Source organism: Salvelinus namaycush, unplaced genomic scaffold (genome assembly GCF_016432855.1).
Source record: "Salvelinus namaycush isolate Seneca unplaced genomic scaffold, SaNama_1.0 Scaffold1543, whole genome shotgun sequence".
Lineage (NCBI taxonomy): Eukaryota > Metazoa > Chordata > Actinopteri > Salmoniformes > Salmonidae > Salvelinus > Salvelinus namaycush.
In genome coordinates this window covers 32342-58965 of record NW_024058279.1, presented here as the reverse complement: position 1 = coordinate 58965, position 26624 = coordinate 32342, and the positions used below count along the sequence as shown (strand labels likewise).

Genomic DNA, 26624 nt, shown 5'->3' with positions numbered 1-26624 from the left:
TCCCATTCTAAACATATTTTATTCCCTTCCCATTGAGCAGCTACAGGTCCCATTCTAAACATATTTTATTCCTTCCCATTGAGCAGCTACAGGTCCCATTCTAAACATATTTTATTTCCTTCCATTGAGCAGCTACAGGTCCCATTCTAAACATATTTTATTCCCTTCACATTGAGCAGCTACAGGTCCCATTCTAAACATATTTTATTCCCTTCCCATTGAGCAGCTACAGGTCCCATTCTAAACATATTTTATTCCCTTCCCATTGAGCAGCTACAGGTCCCATTCTAAACATATTTTATTCCCTTCCCATTGAGCAGCTACAGGTCCCATTCTAAACATATTTTATTCCCTTCCCATTGAGCAGCTACAGGTCCCATTCTAAACATATTTTATTCCCTTCCCATTGAGCAGCTACAGGTCCCATTCTAAACATATTTTATTCCCTTCCCATTGAGCAGCTACAGGTCCCATTCTAAACATATTTTATTCCCTTCCCATTGAGCAGCTACAGGTCCCATTCTAAACATATTTTATTCCCTTCCCATTGAGCAGCTACAGGTCCCATTCTAAACATATTTTATTCCCTTCCCATTGAGCAGCTACAGGTCCCATTCTAAACATATTTTATTCCCTTCCCATTGAGCAGCTACAGGTCCCATTCTAAACATATTTTATTCCCTTCACATTGAGCAGCTACAGGTCCCATTCTAAACATATTTTATTCCCTTCCCATTGAGCAGCTACAGGTCCCATTCTAAACATATTTTATTCCCTTCCCATTGAGCAGCTACAGGTCCCATTCTAAACATATTTTATTCCCTTCCCATTGAGCAGCTACAGGTCCCATTCTAAACATATTTTATTCCTTCCCATTGAGCAGCTACAGGTCCCATTCTAAACATATTTTATTTCCTTCACATTGAGCAGCTACAGGTCCCATTCTAAACATATTTTATTTCCTTCACATTGAGCAGCTACAGGTCCCATTCTAAACATATTTTATTCCCTTCACATTGAGCAGCTACAGGTCCCATTCTAAACATATTTTATTCCCTTCCCATTGAGCAGCTACAGGTCCCATTCTAAACATATTTTATTCCCTTCCCATTGAGCAGCTACAGGTCCCATTCTAAACATATTTTATTCCCTTCCCATTGAGCAGCTACAGGTCCCATTCTAAACATATTTTATTCCCTTCCCATTGAGCAGCTACAGGTCCCATTCTAAACATATTTTATTCCCTTCCCATTGAGCAGCTACAGGTCCCATTCTAAACATATTTTATTTCCTTCCCATTGAGCAGCTACAGGTCCCATTCTAAACATATTTTATTTCCTTCCCATTGAGCAGCTACAGGTCCCATTCTAAACATATTTTATTCCCTTCCCATTGAGCAGCTACAGGTCCCATTCTAAACATATTTTATTCCCTTCCCATTGAGCAGCTACAGGTCCCATTCTAAACATATTTTATTCCCTTCCCATTGAGCAGCTACAGGTCCCATTCTAAACATATTTTATTCCCTTCCCATTGAGCAGCTACAGGTCCCATTCTAAACATATTTTATTCCCTTCCCATTGAGCAGCTACAGGTCCCATTCTAAACATATTTTATTCCCTTCCCATTGAGCAGCTACAGGTCCCATTCTAAACATATTTTATTCCCTTCCCATTGAGCAGCTACAGGTCCCATTCTAAACATATTTTATTCCCTTCCCATTGAGCAGCTACAGGTCCCATTCTAAACATATTTTATTCCCTTCCCATTGAGCAGCTACAGGTCCCATTCTAAACATATTTTATTTCCTTCCCATTGAGCAGCTACAGGTCCCATTCTAAACATATTTTATTTCCTTCCCATTGAGCAGCTACAGGTCCCATTCTAAACATATTTTATTCCCTTCCATTGAGCAGCTACAGGTCCCATTCTAAACATATTTTATTCCCTTCCCATTGAGCAGCTACAGGTCCCATTCTAAACATATTTTATTCCCTTCCCATTGAGCAGCTACAGGTCCCATTCTAAACATATTTTATTCCCTTCCCATTGAGCAGCTACAGGTCCCATTCTAAACATATTTTATTCCCTTCCCATTGAGCAGCTACAGGTCCCATTCTAAACATATTTTATTCCCTTCCCATTGAGCAGCTACAGGTCCCATTCTAAACATATTTTATTTCCTTCCCATTGAGCAGCTACAGGTCCCATTCTAAACATATTTTATTTCCCTTCACATTGAGCAGCTACAGGTCCCATTCTAAACATATTTTATTCCCTTCCCATTGAGCAGCTACAGGTCCCATTCTAAACATATTTTATTTCCTTCCCATTGAGCAGCTACAGGTCCCATTCTAAACATATTTTATTCCCTTCCCATTGAGCAGCTACAGGTCCCATTCTAAACATATTTTATTCCCTTCACATTGAGCAGCTACAGGTCCCATTCTAAACATATTTTATTCCCTTCCCATTGAGCAGCTACAGGTCCCATTCTAAACATATTTTATTCCCTTCCCATTGAGCAGCTACAGGTCCCATTCTAAACATATTTTATTCCCTTCCCATTGAGCAGCTACAGGTCCCATTCTAAACATATTTTATTCCTTCCCATTGAGCAGCTACAGGTCCCATTCTAAACATATTTTATTCCTTCCCATTGAGCAGCTACAGGTCCCATTCTAAACATATTTTATTCCCTTCCCATTGAGCAGCTACAGGTCCCATTCTAAACATATTTTATTCCCTTCCCATTGAGCAGCTACAGGTCCCATTCTAAACATATTTTATTCCCTTCCCATTGAGCAGCTACAGGTCCCATTCTAAACATATTTTATTCCCTTCCCATTGAGCAGCTACAGGTCCTATTCTAAACATATTTTATTCCCTTCCCATTGAGCAGCTACAGGTCCCATTCTAAACATATTTTATTTCCTTCCCATTGAGCAGCTACAGGTCCCATTCTAAACATATTTTATTTCCTTCACATTGAGCAGCTACAGGTCCCATTCTAAACATATTTTATTTCCTTCACATTGAGCAGCTACAGGTCCCATTCTAAACATATTTTATTCCCTTCCCATTGAGCAGCTACAGGTCCCATTCTAAACATATTTTATTTCCCTTCCCATTGAGCAGCTACAGGTCCCATTCTAAACATATTTTATTCCCTTCACATTGAGCAGCTACAGGTCCCATTCTAAACATATTTTATTCCCTTCCCATTGAGCAGCTACAGGTCCCATTCTAAACATATTTTATTCCCTTCCCATTGAGCAGCTACAGGTCCCATTCTAAACATATTTTATTCCCTTCACATTGAGCAGCTACAGGTCCCATTCTAAACATATTTTATTCCCTTCACATTGAGCAGCTACAGGTCCCATTCTAAACATATTTTATTCCCTTCACATTGAGCAGCTACAGGTCCCATTCTAAACATATTTTATTCCTTCACATTGAGCAGCTACAGGTCCCATTCTAAACATATTTTATTCCCTTCCCATTGAGCAGCTACAGGTCCCATTCTAAACATATTTTATTCCCTTCCCATTGAGCAGCTACAGGTCCCATTCTAAACATATTTTATTCCCTTCCCATTGAGCAGCTACAGGTCCCATTCTAAACATATTTTATTCCCTTCCCATTGAGCAGCTACAGGTCCCATTCTAAACATATTTTATTCCCTTCCCATTGAGCAGCTACAGGTCCCATTCTAAACATATTTTATTCCCTTCCCATTGAGCAGCTACAGGTCCCATTCTAAACATATTTTATTCCCTTCCCATTGAGCAGCTACAGGTCCCATTCTAAACATATTTTATTCCCTTCCCATTGAGCAGCTACAGGTCCCATTCTAAACATATTTTATTCCTTCCCATTGAGCAGCTACAGGTCCCATTCTAAACATATTTTATTCCCTTCCCATTGAGCAGCTACAGGTCCCATTCTAAACATATTTTATTCCCTTCCCATTGAGCAGCTACAGGTCCCATTCTAAACATATTTTATTCCCTTCCCATTGAGCAGCTACAGGTCCCATTCTAAACATATTTTATTCCCTTCCCATTGAGCAGCTACAGGTCCCATTCTAAACATATTTTATTTCCCTTCCCATTGAGCAGCTACAGGTCCCATTCTAAACATATTTTATTCCCTTCCCATTGAGCAGCTACAGGTCCCATTCTAAACATATTTTATTCCCTTCCCATTGAGCAGCTACAGGTCCCATTCTAAACATATTTTATTCCCTTCCCATTGAGCAGCTACAGGTCCCATTCTAAACATATTTTATTCCCTTCCCATTGAGCAGCTACAGGTCCCATTCTAAACATATTTTATTCCCTTCCCATTGAGCAGCTACAGGTCCCATTCTAAACATATTTTATTCCCTTCCCATTGAGCAGCTACAGGTCCCATTCTAAACATATTTTATTCCTTCCCATTGAGCAGCTACAGGTCCCATTCTAAACATATTTTATTCCCTTCCCATTGAGCAGCTACAGGTCCCATTCTAAACATATTTTATTCCCTTCCCATTGAGCAGCTACAGGTCCCATTCTAAACATATTTTATTCCCTTCCCATTGAGCAGCTACAGGTCCCATTCTAAACATATTTTATTCCCTTCCCATTGAGCAGCTACAGGTCCCATTCTAAACATATTTTATTCCCTTCCCATTGAGCAGCTACAGGTCCCATTCTAAACATATTTTATTCCTTCCCATTGAGCAGCTACAGGTCCCATTCTAAACATATTTTATTCCTTCCCATTGAGCAGCTACAGGTCCCATTCTAAACATATTTTATTCCCTTCCCATTGAGCAGCTACAGGTCCCATTCTAAACATATTTTATTCCCTTCCCATTGAGCAGCTACAGGTCCCATTCTAAACATATTTTATTCCCTTCCCATTGAGCAGCTACAGGTCCCATTCTAAACATATTTTATTCCCTTCCCATTGAGCAGCTACAGGTCCCATTCTAAACATATTTTATTCCCTTCCATTGAGCAGCTACAGGTCCCATTCTAAACATATTTTATTCCCTTCCCATTGAGCAGCTACAGGTCCCATTCTAAACATATTTTATTCCCTTCCCATTGAGCAGCTACAGGTCCCATTCTAAACATATTTTATTCCCTTCCCATTGAGCAGCTACAGGTCCCATTCTAAACATATTTTATTCCCTTCCCATTGAGCAGCTACAGGTCCCATTCTAAACATATTTTATTCCCTTCCCATTGAGCAGCTACAGGTCCCATTCTAAACATATTTTATTCCTTCCCATTGAGCAGCTACAGGTCCCATTCTAAACATATTTTATTCCCTTCCCATTGAGCAGCTACAGGTCCCATTCTAAACATATTTTATTCCCTTCCCATTGAGCAGCTACAGGTCCCATTCTAAACATATTTTATTCCCTTCCCATTGAGCAGCTACAGGTCCCATTCTAAACATATTTTATTCCCTTCCCATTGAGCAGCTACAGGTCCCATTCTAAACATATTTTATTCCCTTCCCATTGAGCAGCTACAGGTCCCATTCTAAACATATTTTATTCCCTTCCCATTGAGCAGCTACAGGTCCCATTCTAAACATATTTTATTCCCTTCCCATTGAGCAGCTACAGGTCCTATTCTAAACATATTTTATTCCCTTCCCATTGAGCAGCTACAGGTCCCATTCTAAACATATTTTATTTCCTTCCCATTGAGCAGCTACAGGTCCCATTCTAAACATATTTTATTTCCTTCACATTGAGCAGCTACAGGTCCCATTCTAAACATATTTTATTTCCTTCACATTGAGCAGCTACAGGTCCCATTCTAAACATATTTTATTCCCTTCCCATTGAGCAGCTACAGGTCCCATTCTAAACATATTTTATTCCTTCCCATTGAGCAGCTACAGGTCCCATTCTAAACATATTTTATTCCCTTCCCATTGAGCAGCTACAGGTCCCATTCTAAACATATTTTATTCCCTTCCCATTGAGCAGCTACAGGTCCCATTCTAAACATATTTTATTCCCTTCCCATTGAGCAGCTACAGGTCCCATTCTAAACATATTTTATTCCCTTCACATTGAGCAGCTACAGGTCCCATTCTAAACATATTTTATTTCCTTCACATTGAGCAGCTACAGGTCCCATTCTAAACATATTTTATTCCCTTCACATTGAGCAGCTACAGGTCCCATTCTAAACATATTTTATTCCCTTCACATTGAGCAGCTACAGGTCCCATTCTAAACATATTTTATTCCCTTCCCATTGAGCAGCTACAGGTCCCATTCTAAACATATTTTATTCCCTTCCCATTGAGCAGCTACAGGTCCCATTCTAAACATATTTTATTCCCTTCCCATTGAGCAGCTACAGGTCCCATTCTAAACATATTTTATTCCCTTCCCATTGAGCAGCTACAGGTCCCATTCTAAACATATTTTATTCCCTTCCCATTGAGCAGCTACAGGTCCCATTCTAAACATATTTTATTCCCTTCCCATTGAGCAGCTACAGGTCCCATTCTAAACATATTTTATTCCCTTCCCATTGAGCAGCTACAGGTCCCATTCTAAACATATTTTATTTCCTTCCCATTGAGCAGCTACAGGTCCCATTCTAAACATATTTTATTCCCTTCCCATTGAGCAGCTACAGGTCCCATTCTAAACATATTTTATTCCCTTCCCATTGAGCAGCTACAGGTTCCCATTCTAAACATATTTTATTTCCTTCCCATTGAGCAGCTACAGGTCCCATTCTAAACATATTTTATTCCCTTCCCATTGAGCAGCTACAGGTCCCATTCTAAACATATTTTATTCCCTTCCCATTGAGCAGCTACAGGTCCCATTCTAAACATATTTTATTTCCTTCCCATTGAGCAGCTACAGGTCCCATTCTAAACATATTTTATTCCCTTCCCATTGAGCAGCTACAGGTCCCATTCTAAACATATTTTATTCCCTTCCCATTGAGCAGCTACAGGTCCCATTCTAAACATATTTTATTTCCTTCCCATTGAGCAGCTACAGGTCCCATTCTAAACATATTTTATTCCCTTCCCATTGAGCAGCTACAGGTCCCATTCTAAACATATTTTATTCCCTTCCCATTGAGCAGCTACAGGTCCCATTCTAAACATATTTTATTCCCTTCACATTGAGCAGCTACAGGTCCCATTCTAAACATATTTTATTCCCTTCCCATTGAGCAGCTACAGGTTCCATTCTAAACATATTTTATTTCCTTCCCATTGAGCAGCTACAGGTCCCATTCTAAACATATTTTATTCCCTTCCCATTGAGCAGCTACAGGTCCCATTCTAAACATATTTTATTCCCTTCCCATTGAGCAGCTACAGGTCCCATTCTAAACATATTTTATTTCCTTCCCATTGAGCAGCTACAGGTCCCATTCTAAACATATTTTATTCCCTTCCCATTGAGCAGCTACAGGTCCCATTCTAAACATATTTTATTCCCTTCCCATTGAGCAGCTACAGGTCCCATTCTAAACATATTTTATTCCTTCACATTGAGCAGCTACAGGTCCCATTCTAAACATATTTTATTCCCTTCCCATTGAGCAGCTACAGGTCCCATTCTAAACATATTTTATTTCCTTCCCATTGAGCAGCTACAGGTCCCATTCTAAACATATTTTATTCCCTTCCCATTGAGCAGCTACAGGTCCCATTCTAAACATATTTTATTCCCTTCCCATTGAGCAGCTACAGGTCCCATTCTAAACATATTTTATTCCCTTCCCATTGAGCAGCTACAGGTCCCATTCTAAACATATTTTATTCCCTTCCCATTGAGCAGCTACAGGTCCCATTCTAAACATATTTTATTCCCTTCCCATTGAGCAGCTACAGGTCCCATTCTAAACATATTTTATTCCCTTCCCATTGAGCAGCTACAGGTCCCATTCTAAACATATTTTATTTCCTTCCCATTGAGCAGCTACAGGTCCCATTCTAAACATATTTTATTCCCTTCCCATTGAGCAGCTACAGGTCCCATTCTAAACATATTTTATTCCCTTCCCATTGAGCAGCTACAGGTCCCATTCTAAACATATTTTATTCCCTTCCCATTGAGCAGCTACAGGTCCCATTCTAAACATATTTTATTCCCTTCCCATTGAGCAGCTACAGGTCCCATTCTAAACATATTTATTCCCTTCCCATTGAGCAGCTACAGGTCCCATTCTAAACATATTTTATTCCCTTCCCATTGAGCAGCTACAGGTCCCATTCTAAACATATTTTATTCCCTTCCCATTGAGCAGCTACAGGTCCCATTCTAAACATATTTTATTCCCTTCCCATTGAGCAGCTACAGGTCCCATTCTAAACATATTTTATTCCCTTCACATTGAGCAGCTACAGGTCCCATTCTAAACATATTTTATTCCCTTCCCATTGAGCAGCTACAGGTCCCATTCTAAACATATTTTATTCCCTTCCCATTGAGCAGCTACAGGTCCCATTCTAAACATATTTTATTTCCTTCCCATTGAGCAGCTACAGGTCCCATTCTAAACATATTTTATTCCCTTCCCATTGAGCAGCTACAGGTCCCATTCTAAACATATTTTATTTCCTTCCCATTGAGCAGCTACAGGTCCCATTCTAAACATATTTTATTCCCTTCCCACTGTATATAATAGGTGGTGTCAGAGGAAAGCCCATAAAATTGGCAGAGACTCCAGTCATCCAAGTTATAGACTGTTTTCTCTGCTACCGCACAGCAAGCGGTACCGGAGCGCCAAGTCTAGGACCAAAAGGCTCCTCAACAGCTTCTACCCCCAAGCCATAAGACTGCTGAACAATTAATAAAATCGCCACTGGACAATTTACATTGACCCCTCCCCCTCCCTTTTGCACACTGCTGCTACTCGCTGTTTATTATCTATGCATAGTCACTTCACCCCTACCTACATGTACAAATTACCACTAACCTGTACCACCGCACACTGACTCGGTACCGGTGCCCCCTGTATATAGCCTCGTTATTGTTATTCTTATTGTGTTACTTTTTATTATTACTTTTTATTTTAGTCTACTTGGTCAATATTTTCTTAACTCTTCTTGAACTGCACTGTTGGTTAAGGGCTTGTAAGTAAGCATTTCATGGTAAAGTCTACACTGCGCATGTGACAAATCAAGTTTGATTTGATTTGATTTGCCAGTTGGTCGGCACATGCTCGGAGTACACGTCCTGGTAATCCGTCTGGCCCTGCGGCCTTGTGAATGTTGACCTGTTTAAAGATCTTACTCAGATCGGCTACGGAGAGCGTGATCACACAGTCGTCCGGAAGAGCTGATGCTCTCATGCACGCTTCAGTGTTGCTTGCCTCGAATCGAGCATAGAAGTTATTTAGCTTGTCTGGTAGGCTCGTGTCACATTCCATCACAGATGTTGCTCTCCAACCTTTTCTCCATCAGAACTGACACCCATATTGTTCACATTCCATCACAGCTGTTGCTTTACCAACTTGTTCCCCATTTCCTCAATTTCATTCGCACTACTCGCCGCCATTTCCGACTCTCCGACATCGCCATCAGCCTACCTCATTGGGTTCAGCCTGTTGGGTTCGGCCCGTCACTGGGCTTCCTCTCATCAGCATATTTAGTAGTGAGTGGAAACGCCCGCCACTGGGCTTCCTCTCATCAGCATATTTAGTAGTGAGTGGAAACGCCCGCCACTGGGCTTCCTCTCATCAGCATATTTAGTAGTGAGTGGAAACGCCCGCCACTGGGCTTCCTCTCATCAGCATATTTAGTAGTGAGTGGAAACGCCAACCGGATGCTTTAGATTTATACATCTGGTGAAACATTACGCTCGTTGTTCTATCTGTGGCGCAGGGGTGTAATCATTACGCCGATTCTGTTGCAAAGCGTTTTTTTACAACAGAAACCATTTACTTCAACGGAAAACGCAAACAAGAGTTTTCTATTGGACAAATTCAGGTATATCCCGCCACGTTTCATTATTTTTGCTTCTGTTTGGTTCTTAAACCGCAGGGGTGTATTCATTAGTCGGGTTTCCGTTGCAAAATGTTTAGTCTGTTACAAAATGTGTTGCAATGGAAACTGTTACTTCAAACAAAAACAAGAGTTTCTATTGGACACATTCATGTAGGTCCTTCCTTGTTAGATCCTGTTTCCTTCAATTTGGTTCCTAGATAGTAAACGTCAACAATAAACGTTTTCTGTGACAAAACGTTTTGCAACAAACTAATAAACATTTTGCAACGGAATCTGACTAACGAATACACCCCAGACGTGTTTGGCAAATTCAGGTTAGTCCCTCCCCATTTCGTCCCGTTTGCTTCTGTTTAAGAAACGTTTTGAAACAAAATTGACGGAATGAATACACCTCAGCTGTCATGGCAAAACAGCGTTGGGAGAAGCCTCACAATGTTATAATTGAAAAGTTCTCTAAATCAAATTGTCATCTATAGGCCTAATGTTAACAACATCACATGTCCAATAACTCAAAATACATGCCACGATAATGATTGTGTTGGATTAGGGATTTCATAATTCAAATTAATGCTGAATAAAACTCCAAACATGTCAAATTACTTATATATTTTAAATGCTTTTTAATGCTTTTAAAATAACCAGATTAGCCTTATTCTAGATTGCTTTATAATATTATCTGACCCTAATCTTGTACCATTTGCATGGATTGCATTTTACAATTGTAAATTGTTTGAATGCGTAGCAAATAAATCTGAAATAACATCTGTTATTAGGACCCTAGCGACGGTCCTCCACCTTGTATGCCATGGACTCCTATGAGAATAGCGCTTATCTAGTCCATGTTGAAACATTCAGGCGCGGTTGAAGGATACCTAAAACTGTACTTTTGCCTTCCGCGTTGGCAATTCCGTTGGTGCCGACTTTTCTCCACGTCAGTTTTGCATTGTAAACAGATAATATTCTAGCGTTGTTATAAACACTCATGTAACATCGACGATAACTTTGTAGTTATCTAAGAAACAGCCACCAGTCGCATCGACAATGTCATTAACGTTACTGGAGACGGATGACAGCTATGACTTTGTTTTTAAAATAGTTTTAGTGGGAGATGTAGGTGTTGGCAAAACTTGTGTGGTTCAACGGTTCAAGTCTGGCAATTTCATGGAAAGACAAGGAAATACCATCGGAGTGGACTTTACCATGAAGACAATGGATATTCAAGGGAAGAGAGTGAAGGTTAGTAGCTATAGCTATAGTAGCCTGATGTGAATTGATCAATTCCCATAGCCTAGCCTATGTGACTGTTAACCGAAGTCAACAATAGACAGTGGCGCGTATTCATGGGTGCCAAGGGAAGTCAGGCTTCCCCCCCACCACTAAAAGAAATACATAAAATATTTTATTTCGTCACTCTGTTTCATCATTTTCCTTCAATTCGCAAAAGGCTGAATGGACACCACCTCACCAGAGAAACCACCCGAGAGAGCGAAACAGCATGTCTCTGTGTGTGTAGTGATACTGTCTGACATTATTGCCGACCATAGCATTGAATCCAAGGGAAGTCAGCGAGCATTTGCAATAGGGTCCAGCTCTGCCACTATCTATCAGAGTAGTCATACCTCAGGGTCTCTATGCTGCCACCTACTCACTGTATATACAGCGGTATGTAGACACCACTTCAAATGAGTGGATTCTGCTTTTTCAGCCACACCCGTTGCTGACAGGTGTATAAAATCGAGCACACAGCCATGCAATCAACACAGACAAACATTGACAGTAGAATGGCCTTACTGAAGAGCTCAGTGACTTACAACGTGGCACCGCCATAGGATGCCACCTTTCCAACAAGTCAGTTTGTCAAATTTCTTCCCTGCTGTAAGTGCTGTTATTGTGAAGTGGAAACGTCTAGGAGCAACAACGGCTCAGCCAAGAAGTGGTAGGCCACACAAACTCCCAGAACGGGACCGCCGAGTGCTGAAGTGTGTAAAAATCGTCTGTCCTCGGTTGCAACACTCACTACCGAGTTGCTTCCAGAGGCAGTTTTGGAACGTCAGCACAAGAGCTGTTCGTCGGGAGCTTCATGAAATGGGTTTCCGTGGCCGAGCAGCCAAGCGTCGGCTGGAGTGGTGTAAAGCTCGCTGTCATTGGACTCAGGAGCAATTGCACACCAGTATCTCTACTTGCACATCTATCACTCCAGTGTTAATGCTAAATTGTAATTATTTCACCACTATGACCTATTTATTGCCTTACCTCCCTAATCTTACTTCATTTACACACACAATAGACTTTTCTATTGTGTTATTGTCTGTATGTTTGTTTATTCCATGTGGTGTTGTTTGTGTCGCACTGCTTTGCTTTATCTTGGCCAGATCGCAGTTGTAAATGAGAACTTGTTCTCAACTGGCCTACCTGGTTAAATAAAGGTGAAATAAAAATAAAATGGAAATGTGTTCTTAGGAGTGATGAATCACGCTTCACCATCTGGCAGTCCAACGGATGAATCTGGATTTGGCAGATGCCAGGAGAACGCTAGCTGCCTCAATGCATATTGCCAACTGTAAATTTTGGTGGAGGAGAAATAATGGTCTGCGGCTGTTTTTCATGGTTCGGGCTACGCCCTTTAGTTCCAGTGAAGGGAAATCTTAATGCTACAGCATACAATGTCATTCTAGACTATTCTGTGCTTCCAACTTTGTGGCAACAGTTTGGGGAAGCCCCTTTCCTGTTGCAGCATGACAATGCCCCCGTGCACAAAGCGAGGTCCATACAGAAATGGTTTGTCGAGATCGATGTGGAAGAACTTGACTAGCCTGCACAGAGCCCTGACCTCAACCCCATTGAACAGCTTTGGGATGAATTGGAACGCCGACTGCGAGCCAGGTCTAATCCCCCAACATCAGTGCCCGACCTCACTAATGCTCTTATGGCTGAATGGAAGCAAGTCCCTGCAGCAATGTTCCAACATCTAGTGGAAAGCCTTCCCAGAAGAGTGGAGGCTGTTATAGCAGCAATGTTCCAACATCTAGTGGAAAGCCTTCCCAGAAGAGTGGAGGCTGTTATAGCAGCAATGTTCCAACATCTAGTGGAAGAAGAGTGGAGGCTGTTATAGCAGCAAAGGGGGGGACCAACTCCATATTAATGCCCATGAGTTTGGAATGGGATGTTCCACAAGCAGGTGTCCACATACTTTTGGTCATGTGGTGTATGTCGTCTCTCAGTGCAGTGCATCTCTCAGGAAAATTGGGGGTGTTGAAAGGAGAGGGCATTTCGAAAGGAACCATATAAGGAGAAATGGGGGTTTTGAAAGGAACCATATGTAAAGTACTACTTAAGTAGTTTTTGGGGGTATCTGTACTTTACTATTTATTTTTGATAACTTTTACTTCACTACATTCCTTAATAAAATATTGTACTTTTTACTCCATACATTTTCCCTGACAACCCAAAGTACTTGTTACATTTTAAATGCTAAGCAGAACAGGAAAATGTTGAAATTCATGCACATATCAAGAGAACACGTGGTAATCCCTACTGCCTATGTTCTGGCGGACTCAAACATAAATGCATCTTTTGTAAATAATGTCTGAGTGTTGGAGTGTGTCCCTGGCTAGCCGTAAATATTCAAAACAAGAAAATGGTGCGTACTCCTTTGCTTAATATAAGAAATTTGAAATGATTTATACTTTTACTTTTGATACTTAAGTATATTTAAAACCAAATACTTTTAGACTTTTACTCAAGTACTATTTTACTGGTTGACTTTCACTTTTACTTGAGTAATTTTCTATTAAGATATCTTTACTTTTACTCAAGTATGACAATTGGGTACTTTTTCCACCACTGCATTTTAGCCAGGTAGCCTAGGACAACAAAAACTAAAAGTGTGTACTGTATGACAGAGTCATAGACCGTTTTGTCCACATGAAAGAGAGGATGGCATTGGCGTTTCTCAACAAGTAGAGTGAGTCAACATGTTTTTTCTACTTGCACGAACACACACACACAGTAATCAGAACCATGGAGAGCCTCATCATATTTAGCTTATTTTGATTGGACTATATTGTTTTTGGTATCTTTTAGTTGTCACTGTATTAGACTAAGCATAGGTGATTTGATGATGTTGAAATGGTGCTGGAATAGTGGAAACAGCTCCTGGTTTCTTTGTGACTTGCGGTTGCCTAACTCTCCTGGTTTCTTTGTGACTTGCGGTTGCCTAACTCTCCTGGTTTCTTTGTGACTTGCGGTTGCCTAACTCTCCTGGTTTCTTTGTGACTTGCGGTAGCCTAACTCTCCTGGTTTCTTTGTGACTTGCGGTAGCCTAACTCTCCTGGTTTCTTTGTGACTTGCGGTAGCCTAACTCTCCTGGTTTCTTTGTGACTTGTGGTTGCCTAACTCCTGGGTTCTTTGTGACTTGCGGTTGCCTAACTCTCCTGGTTTCTTTGTGACTTGCGGTTGCCTAACTCTCCTGGTTTCTTTGTGACTTGCGGTTGCCTAACTCTCCTGGTTTCTTTGACTTGCGGTTGCCTAACTCTCCTGGTTTCTTTGACTTGCGGTTGCCTAACTCTCCTGGTTTCTTTGTGACTTGCGGTTGCCTAACTCTCCTGGTTTCTTTGTGACTTGCGGTTGCCTAACTCCTGGGTTCTTAGTAACTTGCGGTTGCCTAACTCCTGGGTTCTTAGTAACTTGCGGTTGCCTAACTCCTGGGTTCTTAGTAACTTGCGGTTGCCTAACTCCTGGGTTCTTAGTAACTTGCGGTTGCCTAACTCCTGGGTTCTTAGTAACTTGTGGTTGCCTAACTCCTGGTTTCTTAGTAACTTGTGGTTGCCTAACTCTCCTGGTTTCTTTGTGACTTGCGGTTGCCTAACTCCTGGTTTCTTTGTGACTTGCGGTTGCCTAACTCTCCTGGTTTCTTTGTGACTTGCGGTTGCCTAACTCCTGGGTTCTTTGTGACTTGCGGTTGCCTAACTCTCCTGGTTTCTTTGTGACTTGCGGTTGCCTAACTCTCCTGGTTTCTTTGTGACTTGCGGTTGCCTAACTCTCCTGGTTTCTTTGTGACTTGCGGTTGCCTAACTCTCCTGGTTTCTTTGTGACTTGCGGTTGCCTAACTCCTCCGGTTTCTTTGTGACTTGCGGTTGCCTAACTCCTCCGGTTTCTTTGTGACTTGTGGTTGCCTAACTCTCCTGGTTTCTTTGTGACTTGTGGTTGCCTAACTCCTGGGTTCTTAGTAACTTGCGGTTGCCTAACTCTCCTGGGTTCTTTGTGACTTGCGGTTGCCTAACTCTCCTGGTTTCTTTGTGACTTGCGGTTGCCTAACTCTCCTGGTTTCTTTGTGACTTGCGGTTGCCTAACTCCTCCGGTTTCTTTGTGACTTGCGGTTGCCTAACTCTCCTGGTTTCTTTGTGACTTGCGGTTGCCTAACTCTCCTGGTTTCTTTGTGACTTGCGGTAGCCTAACTCTCCTGGTTTCTTTGTGACTTGTGGTTGCCTAACTCCTGGGTTCTTTGTGACTTGCGGTTGCCTAACTCCTGGGTTCTTTGTGACTTGCGGTTGCCTAACTCCTGGGTTCTTTGTGACTTGCGGTTGCCTAACTCTCCTGGTTTCTTTGTGACTTGCGGTTGCCTAACTCCTGGGTTCTTTGTGACTTGCGGTTGCCTAACTCTCCTGGTTTCTTTGTGACTTGTGGTTGCCTAACTCTCCTGGTTTCTTTGTGACTTGCGGTAGCCTAACTCTCCTGGTTTCTTTGTGACTTGCGGTTGCCTAACTCTCCTGGTTTCTTTGTGACTTGCGGTTGCCTAACTCTCCTGGTTTCTTTGTAACTTGCGGTTGCCTAACTCTCCTGGTTTCTTTGTGACTTGCGGTTGCCTAACTCTCCTGGTTTCTTTGTGACTTGCGGTTGCCTAACTCTCCTGGTTTCTTTGTGACTTGCGGTTGCCTAACTCTCCTGGTTTCTTTGTGACTTGTGGTTGCCTAACTCTCCTGGTTTCTAAATTAGTAGTTGTTTAGTGGTTGAAAATGTCAGAAACATTAAGTTGATTGACCATGCTGTAGGGCATGTAACTGTTTGTTACATGCAATATGCTTTGTGGACTTCACTGGAGAGATGTTGCTCTCTGGTTTGGTGATGAAACAAAGGTGTGGTTGAATTTATTCTGCCACTGTGTCTTCTTGTCTCAGCCTTAGGCCTATATATCACGGTGGCAAGGCATATGAACTAACAGGTTATAGAACAAACAACGCAGTTATCACAACACAAAGGTTGTAATATGTATTTTTTTCCCTGGCTTGCAGTGCTTGGGGAAAATCACTGGGGAAGCCTACTGCCAATAGGGTACTGCCAATAGGGTACTGTAACAGTATTGGAGGAACATTGAAATGCCATTACAGGGTTGTTTTTGCTGTTCTCAAGACTGCTCCTGTCATGTATGTAAACAAGCACAGAATAAACGTAAGGCTGCTGTAACATATTGTAAAACTGTCTGTCTACTGACATGAAATTCCACCTTGTCACTAACAACATGTACCATGCCTAGTAGTCTACGTACCATAAGGCAGAGACAGAGCAAACCTCTCTGTTGTCTGATAATATCGCTGTATTGATTGAATATCAGGACAAACATGTCATATAGTAGGTTATATATAGCCTGAACACAGCTGAACATATGAGAGGTTATCAGTCCTTCAGGGGGCAGGTAACTGTGTGATAACTCTGTGAGAGAACCTGTTAGGGTTAACTCTGAGATTAACCTGGGATAGGGCTAACTCTGTGAGATTAACCTGGGATAGGGCTAACTCTGTGAGATTAACCTGGGATAGGGCTAACTCTGTGAGATTAACCTGGGATAGGGCTAACTCTGTGAGATAACCTGATAGGGTTAACTGTGAGATTAACCTGGGATAGGGCTAACTCTGTGAGATTAACCTGGGATAGGGCTAACTCTGTGAGATTAACCTGGGATAGGGCTAACTCTGTGAGATTAACCTGGGATAGGGCTAACTCTGTGAGATTAACCTGGGATAGGGCTAACTCTGTGAGATAACCTGATAGGGTTAACTGTGAGATTAACCTGGGATAGGGCTAACTCTGTGCGATAACCCTGGGTTGTATATGTTGTTGTCCAGCTGCAGATCTGGGACACTGCGGGTCAGGAACGTTTCAGGACGATCACCCAGAGTTATTACCGCAGCACCAACGGAGCCGTCATTGCCTATGACATCACTAAGAGAGGAACCTTCATGGCTGTGCCCAAGTGGATGGAGGACGTCAAGAAATACGGAGGGTCAAACATTGTACCCCTGCTCATCGGTTAGTAGTTAGTTAGTAGTTAGTTAGTTACTAGGGTCAGACTTTATCTGGAAAGTCTGGGTAGTCCATCTATAGATGATAGATGGATAGCTGAATGATTGATTTACAGTTAGGTAACGGTTGAGGTTTAGAATAAGGGTTAAGTTTAGGATTAGGAGATAGGGTTAAGTTTAGGATTAGGAGATAGTTGAAATGTTGCTGATGGTCTGTAGAGCATCTACAGATGGACTATCCTAATAAAGGGTTACTAGTTAGTTTATTACTTACCTTACATCAGTAACATGCCTGATAATGTTTATCCCTGGTCTTTATAAATCACCCTAGTTTAAATCACTGTTTTAAAAACAGATAAAACAGCATCTCACGGTACAACGTCTCTCCTCTATTTGACCTATGTTTTGTGTGTATGTATTGATATGTAGGCTATGGACTGACTGGCCCCTATGGACTGACTGGCCCCTATGGACTGACTGGGCCCTATGGACTGGCTGACTGACTGGCCCCTATGGACTGACTGGCCCCTATGGACTGACTGGGCCCTATGGACTGACTGGCCCCTATGGACTGACTGGCTGACTGACTGGCCCCTATGGACTGACTGGCCCCTATGGACTGACTGGCCCCTATGGACTGACTGGCTGACTGACTGGCCCCTATGGACTGACTGGCCCCTATGGACTGACTGGCCCCTATGGACTGACTGGCCCCTATGGACTGACTGGCTGACTGACTGGCCCCTATGGACTGACTGGCCCCTATGGACTGACTGGGCCCTATGGACTGACTGACTGGCACCTATTGACTGACTGGCACCTATTGACTGACTGGCACCTATTGACTGACTGGCCCCTATGGGCTGACTGACTGGCACCTATTGACTGACTGGCCCCTATGGACTGACTGACTGGCACCTATTGACTGACTGGCCCCTATGGACTGACTGACTGGCACCTATTGACTAACTGGCACCTATTGACTGGCTGGCCCCTATGGGCTGACTGACTGGGCCCTATGGACTGACTGGCCCCTATGGACTGACTGGCCCCTATGGACTGACTGGCCCCTATGGACTGACTGGCCCCTATGGACTGACTGGCCCCTATGGACTGACTGGCCCCTATGGACTGACTGACTGGCCCCTATGGACTGACTGACTGGCCCCTATGGACTGACTGACTGGCCCCTATGGACTGACTGACTGGCACCTATTGACTGACTGGCACCTATTGACTGACTGGCACCTATTGACTGACTGGCACCTATTGACTGGCTGGCACCTATTGACTGGCTGGCACCTATTGACTGGCTGGCACCTATTGACTGACTGGCACCTATTGACTGGCTGGCACCTATTGACTGGCTGGCACCTATTGACTGACTGGCACCTATTGACTGGCTGGCACCTATTGACTGAGTGGCTGGCTGACTAACTGGCCCCTATGGACTGACTGGCTGACTGACTGGCCCCTATGGACTGACTGGCTGACTGACTGGCCCCTATGGACTGACTGGCTGACTAACTGGCCCCTATGGACTGACTGGCCCCTATGGACTGGCTGGCTGACTAACTGGCCCCTATGGACTGGCTGGCTGACTGACTGGCCCCTATGGACTGACTGGCTGACTAACTGGCCCCTATGGACTGGCTGGCTGACTGACTGGCCCCTATGGACTGACTGGCACCTATTGACTGGCTGGCTGACTGACTAACTGACATAGTGGCCCCTATTGACTGGCTGGCTGACTGACTGACCCTTTTGGACTGACTGACTGGTCCCTATTGACTGACTGGCCCCTATGGACTGACTGACTGGCACCTATTGACTGACTGGCCCCTATTGACTGACTGGCTGACTGACTGACCCTTTTGGACTGACTAACTGACATAGTGGCCCCCTATGGGCTGACTGGCTGACTGACTGGCCCCTATGGACTGACAAGTTGACTCAGTGACTGGTCCCTATGGACTGGCTGGCTGACTAACTGGCCCATATGGACTGACTGACTGGCCCCTATGGACTGACTGACTGGCACCTATTGACTGACTGGCCCCTATGGACTGGCTGACTGACTGGCCCCTATGGACTGACTGGCTGACTGACTGGCCCCTATGGACTGGCTGACTGACTGGCCCCTATGGACTGACTGACTGGTCCCTATGGACTGGCTGGCTGACTAACTGGCCCATATGGACTGACTGACTGGCCCCTATGGACTGACTGACTGGCACCTATTGACTGACTGGCCCCTATGGACTGGCTGACTGACTGGCCCCTATGGACTGACTGGCTGACTGACTCGCCCCTATGGACTGACTGGCTGGCTGACTAACTGGCCCCTATTGACTGGCTGGCTGACTGACTGACCCTTTTGGACTGACTAACTGACATAGTGGCCCCCTATGGACTGACTGGCTGACTGACTGGCCCCTATGGACTGACAAGTTGACTCAGTGACTGGTCCCTATGGACTGGCTGGCTGACTAACTGGCCCATATGGACTGACTGACTGGCCCCTATGGACTGACTGACTGGCACCTATTGACTGACTGGCCCCTATGGACTGGCTGGCTGACTAACTGGCCCCTATGGACTGACTGGCTGACTGACTGGCCCCTATGGACTGACTGGCTGGCTGACTGGCCCCTATGGACTGACTGGCCCCTATGGACTGACTGGCTGGCTGACTAACTGGCCCATATGGACTGACTGGCTGACTGACTGGCCCCTATGGACTGGCTGGCTGACTAACTGGCCCCTATGGACTGACTGACTGGCCCCTATGGACTGACTGGCCCCTATGGACTGACTGGCTGACTGACTGGCCCCTATGGACTGACAAGTTGACTCAGTGACTGGCCCCTATGGACTGACTGGCTGACTGACTGGTCCCTATGGACTGGCTGACTGACTGGCCCCTATGGACTGACTGACTGGCACCTATTGACTGACTGGCCCCTATGGACTGACTGACTGGCACCTATTGACTGACTGGTCCCTATGGACTGGCTGGCCCCTATGGGCTGACTGACTGGCCCCTATGGACTGACTGGCTGACTGGCCCCTATGGACTGACTGACTGGCACCTATTGACTGACTGGCCCCTATGGACTGACTGACTGGCACCTATTGACTGACTGGTCCCTATGGACTGGCTGACTGACTGGCCCCTATGGACTGGCTGACTGACTGGTCCCTATGGACTGGCTGACTGACTGGCCCATATGGACTGATTGACTCTGCAACAGCTAATGGGGATCCTAATAAAAGAATAATATATATTATATCTATAATAGAATAATATATATAATAATAATAATAAAAGAATAATAGAATAATAGAAGAAATACCAAATACCCCATTGTGTCCTCACCTCGACTCTCACCTCTCTCTCCTCCTGTCCTCTCATCTTTACCTCTCCTCCTCTCCTCCCACCTCTCCTTTTCCTCAACTCTCCTCGCCTCTTCACCTCTCCTCCTCTCCCCTTACCTGTCCCCTTCACCTCTCCTCCTCTCCCCTTACCTGGACCCTTCACCTCTCCTCCTCTCCCCTTACCTGGACCCTTCACCTCTCCTCCTCTCCCCTTACCTGGACCCTTCACCTCTCCTCCTCTCCCCTTACCTGGACCCTTCACCTCTCCTCCTCTCCCCTTACCTGGACCCTTCACCTCTCCTCCTCTCCCCTTACCTGGACCCTTCACCTCTCCTCCTCTCCTCTCCCCTTACCTGGACCCTTCACCTCTCCTCTCCCCTTACCTGGACCCTTCACCTCTCCTCCTCTCCTCTCCCCTTACCTGGACCCTTCACCTCTCCTCTCCCCTTACCTGGACCCTTCACCTCCCCTCCTCTCCTCTCCCCTTACCTGGACCCTTCACCTCTCCCCTTACCTGGACCCTTCACCTCTCCTCCTCTCCCCTTACCTGGACCCTTCACCTCTCCTCCTCTCCCCTTACCTGGACCCTTCACCTCTCCTCACCACTCCTCCTCTCCCCTCCCCTTACCTGTCCTCTCATCTCACCTGTCCTCTCCTCACTTCTCCCCTATCCATACCTGTCCTCCTCTCTTCTCCCACCTGTCCTCTCCCATCTCTCCTCTTCCTCACCTCTCCTCTCCCCACCTGTCCTCACCACCCCTTCCTCACCACCCCTTCCTCACCTCTATTTCTCACCTCCTCTTCCTCACCTCTTCACCTCACCCCCTCTCCCCTTCACCTCACCCCCTCTCTTCCTCACCCCTGCTCCTCTTCCTCACCTCTTCCCCTCACCTCTTAACCCGTCCTCTCCTCACCTGTCATCTCCCCTACTGTCCCACCTGTCCTCTTCCCTCTTCCCCCCTCACCTCTCCTCCCTACTTCCCCCCTCACCTCTCCTTACCTGTCCTCTCCCCTCTTCCACCCTCACCTCATCCCACCTGTCCTCTCCCCTCTTCCACCCTCACCTCATCCCACCTGTCCTCTCCCCTCTTCCACCCTCACCTCATCCCGCCTGTCCTCTTCCCTCTTCCACCCTCACCTCTCCTTGCCTGCCCTCTCCCCCCTCACCTCTCCTCACCTGTCCTCCCTCTGCTCGGTCCTCTTTTCTTCTCTCTATCCTCAGGGAATAAGTCTGACCTGGTGGATCAGCGTGAGGTGTCGTTAGAAGATGCCCAGACCATGGCCCACCAGCTGGAGTTCCTGACGGCCATTGAGACGTCGGCTAAAGACGCCTCCAACGTGGATGAGGCCTTTAACAAGATGGCCGCCGAGCTCATCCTGCGCCATGGGGGACCCATGTTCAACGAGAATGTGACGGAAAGCTTCAAACTCAACAGCAAAGACATGGGCGGAGAAGGCTGGGGCTGTGGCTGCTGATAGGAGGTGGAGAGGGGACTGTACATGTTGATAATTCAAAGGTTTTGCTCCAGCTGGTTAGTGACCAACAGGTGGTTTGTTGACTTGTGTTTTGAAAAACATATATTTGTTTTATTCTGTTTCAGGGACCAGTTGAGAAACTTTGATGTAGCAATACCTGTTTTTTAAGGGGGGAGGGGGGCATGACCTGCACAGAAATATTTCACAGAGAGAAAAGTGGATGTTATTGGACGTAAACCGAATCTCTGATCCAGAGAGTTGATCTAAACCACTCTTGGAGTCACACCCTGACTTTTACTTCCCAGAGCATGTAGCTGTGCTGTCCCTCCCTGCCCTTTAACAGAGACAGACAGGCCTGACAGGAAATGTTAAATCTATCACTTCATATGGTGTGGCGGCCTGACATCACAGATTATTATGGAACCTTGTCCTGTAAACAGTATTACAGTGTAGGAGATATATAAACCTGCCAAGTAAGTCATTACATTATTGATCATGATGTTTTTATGGGGAGGACAGAGTACATACACGTACCATAGACTTTGATATTTTTGCACAGTGATTATTGTTAGAAATTGACCTGCCATGTTTGAAGTTGTGCGGTATGTCAAGGAAAGGAGCATGGTGTGCCTAGTGTTGCACATCAGAGTGTAATCTTGATTCTGAATGCTTGTTGAACCATGACTGACACAATCACAGTCTCCTCCTGTGAAGACTACAGGAGCATACAGTGTATTTGGAAAGTATTCAGACCCCGCGACTTTGTCCACATTTTGTTAGATTACAGACTTATTCTAAAATGGGTGAAATAAAAATGATTCCTCATCAATCTATACACAATACCCCATAATGACAAAGCAAAAACTGATTTTTAGATAGTTTTGCAAATATATTACAAATAAAAACAGATATACCTTATTTACATAAGTAGTCAGACCCTTTGCTATGAGACTCAAAATTAATCTCCGGTGCATCCTGTTGCCATTGATCATCCTTGAGATGTTTCTCAAAACTTGATTGGAAAGGCATACACCTGTCTATATAAGGTTCCACAGTTGACAGTGCAGGTCAAAGTAATTGTCCGTAGAGCTCCGAGACAGGATTGTGTCAAGGCACAGATCTGGGGAAGGGTACCAAAACATGTCTGCGGCATTGAAGGTCCCCAAGAATACAGTGGCCTCCATCATTCTTAAATGGAAGAAGTTTGGAACCACCAAGACTCTTCATAGAACTGACCGCCCGGCCAAACTGAGCAATCAGGGTGAAGGGCCTTGGTCAGGGAGGTGACCAAGAACCCGATGGTCACTCTGACAGAGCTCCAGAGTTCTTCTGTGGAGATGGGAGAAACTTCCGGAAGTACAATCATCTCTGCAGTACTCCACTCATCAGGTCTTTATGGTAGAGTGGCCAAACAGATGCCACTCCTCAGTAAAAGGCATGACCGCCCACTAGGAGTTTGCCAAAAACACCTAAAGACTCTCAGGCCATGAGAAACAAGATTTTCTGGTCTTATGAAACTCTTTGGCCTGAATGCCAAGCGTCACATCTAGAGGAAACATGGCACCATTCCTACAGTGAAGCATGGTGGTGGCAGCATCATGCTGTGAGGATGTTTTTCAGTGGCAGGGACTGGGAGACTTGTCCGGATCGAGGGAAAGATGAACGGAGCAAAGTACAGGGAGATCCGTTATGAAAACCAGCTCCAGAGTGCTCAGGACCTCAGACTGGGGCGAAGGCTCACCTTCCAACTGAACAACGACCCTAAGCACACAGCCAAGACAACGCAGGAGTGGCTTCGGGACAGGTCACTGAATGTCCTTGAGTTGCCCAGCCAGAGCCCGGACTTGAATTCGATAGAACATCTCTGGGGAGACCTGACAATATCTGTGCAGTGACGCTCCCCATCCTTGAGAGGATCTGCAGAGAAGAATGGGAGAAACTCCCCAAATACAGGTGTGCCAAGCTTGTAGCGTCATACCCAAGAAGACTCAAGGCTGTAATCGTTGCCAAAGGTGCTTCAACAAAGTATTGAGTAAAGGGCCTGAATACTTATGTAAATGTTATATTTCAGCTTTTTATATATATTTATATATATACAAATTAGCAACATTTTCTAAAAACCTGTTTTTGCTTTGCAATTATGGGGTATTGTGTGTAGATTGATGAGGGGGGAAAACAATTTAATCCATTTTAGAATCAGGCTGTAACGTAACAAAATGTGGAAAAAGTCAAGGGGTCTGAATGCTTTCCAGATGCACTGTATGTGTTGTACTATGTTTGTACTGCGGGAAGGGAGTATTAGGCTGTTTTAATATCTCAGGCTTGTAGGTGGAATGCAAGGGTTGTGAATCAACTTTCTGTATAGTACCATTTACTATTTACTTTTTATGGGACTGTACATTCTGAAGGAGATCGATGGATTTCGATCACACATGTCAAATAGCTTTTTGAAATATGCTAGTATATATCCAGTTTTAAAATACAAAATCAGTTTCAGGAAATATGCCACATTTTATTAACTTGGTTGAAATGGTAGTCATGGCTGTATTTAATACTGCGTTTCCCAGCCTGTTCTGGACCTGGGGACTGTGAAGAGACCTCTGGTTGCATGTCTTGTGTTGTACCGATGGGTGTCCGGACTGTGTGCCAACTGCTTGAACAGACAGTTTGGTACCATCAACACCTCACACAAAGACCAATGGTGATGCAGTCAATCTCTCCTCCTACTTTTAGCCAGGAGAGACTGACATGCATGTTACTGACACTTTCCCTCCGTTTACATCTAAGTGTGATACGTGCTGCTTTGTTCTGGACCAACTGCAGTTTACCTATGTCCTTTGACGCATGACCACACATTACGGACTGTGGTTCCCAAAAAATACCAATTAGGAATTTGGTCAAGATTCGACTACTGGTATCATATGAACACAAATAAGACATGGAAAATGTTAAATGAGCTTTAAAATGGAAACCTTTTCCTTTTGCTTCATGGCATAATGTGTAGAATTGAATAAATTAGCTTTAAAATGGCAACCTTTTCCTTTTGCTCCATGGCATAATGTGTAGAATTGAATAAATTAGCTTTAAAATGGCAATCTTTTCCTTTTGCTCCATGGCATAATGTGTAAAATTTAATAAATTAGCTTTAAAAAGGCAACCTTTTCCTTTTGCTCCATGGCATAATGTGTAGAATTGAATAAATTAGCTTTAAAATGGCAACCTTTTCCTTTTGCTCCATGGCATAATGTGTAGAATTGAATAAATTAGCTTTAAAAGGGCAACCTTTTCCCTTTGCTCCATGGCATAATGTGTAGAATTGCAGGAAATGAACTTTAGAACTGCTAATTCTCTCTCCAACAATAGTTTTTTTAACAGTTTGGGTTTGCATGGGTTGTGGGGGTTTACTAAGTCGATAAATGACAATATCAATCCGGACCTTTGCCACCTATGACATTTGTGTGACAGGACCTACTCGAATAGTACTTGAGAACCCCTGTTCTAGATGAACAGAGTGCCTTTCTCTGTTTATTGATTTGTGGAGAGAGATATGACAGAAGTGAGAATAGACAATGGAATCATAATGTGTAACTATTCAGTTATTCCACATCTTTATAAGAGTGAGGTGTTGTCGTCAGTGGATGTTTGTTTTTCATCTTTATATTCTGAACCTGATCTGTTCATGTCATTTTCTTAGGAAAACCTTTTCTTTGGTTTGAGGGTTGCAGTACTATTGGTGGGCTTTTGAGGGACTGAGGGAAACCAGTTCAGGTTATCAACAAATTAGATAAATATTGTAAACCTTAACTTGTTAATAAAATAAATATCATAGCCTATACATGCAGTTACTATACAGTGGTCACCTTCTCTAGCCCCGTTTATACCTGCTGCTAACGTGTCCTTCATCCGGATCTTGTCCTGATCTTGCCTGTTTACACTTATAAGATCTGATCAAAATCAGTTCACAATGCGTCTTTTAATCGTCTAAAAATGTGGACAAGATGAGGACAAAGGACACAAATTAGAACCAGGTATAAACGTGGCTGATGTGCCATAATCACAGTATCTGTCTTCAATAAAGTTACAATATCTGTAATCCGTATAAATACCTTGACATTTCATTTGTTAATAACTTAACATTTTATACATGGAAAATTACTTATTGGCAATTCATACAATGAAATACAGTAATATAAATGCATACATTGCAGATCCTATGAGATGCACAAATATGTGAACATATGTACTTAGTGTAAGTATAAAATATCTATAAAATAAAACCCAATGATTGGATGTTTTACTGCATACTGTACAGGATTGTTCTAGAAGACTTCTGCACTATTCTACTCTTATGCTTTCATTTCTGATGACCTGACATCATACGTGGATATGAAACCATTATCTGACCAGGGACAGGCCAAGACCTATCTGGTCATGGTACAACAGCTAGTGCAGGCAGCCACGCTGTACTGT

At 43.9% G+C, this 26624-nt stretch overlaps 1 protein-coding gene across 1 annotated transcript; it reads left to right on the top strand.

Moving 5' to 3' along the window:
* The first annotated feature begins 10909 nt into the window (after window positions 1-10909).
* rab43 (RAB43, member RAS oncogene family) lies at window positions 10910-22980 on the top strand. The gene is made up of 3 exons (XM_038983243.1): window positions 10910-11238; window positions 17124-17307; window positions 21901-22980. Exons 1-3 carry the CDS (start codon window positions 11044-11046, stop codon window positions 22152-22154), a joined length of 633 nt encoding a protein of 210 aa, XP_038839171.1. The 5' UTR covers window positions 10910-11043; the 3' UTR covers window positions 22155-22980.
* Window positions 22981-26624: the final 3644 nt, after the last annotated feature.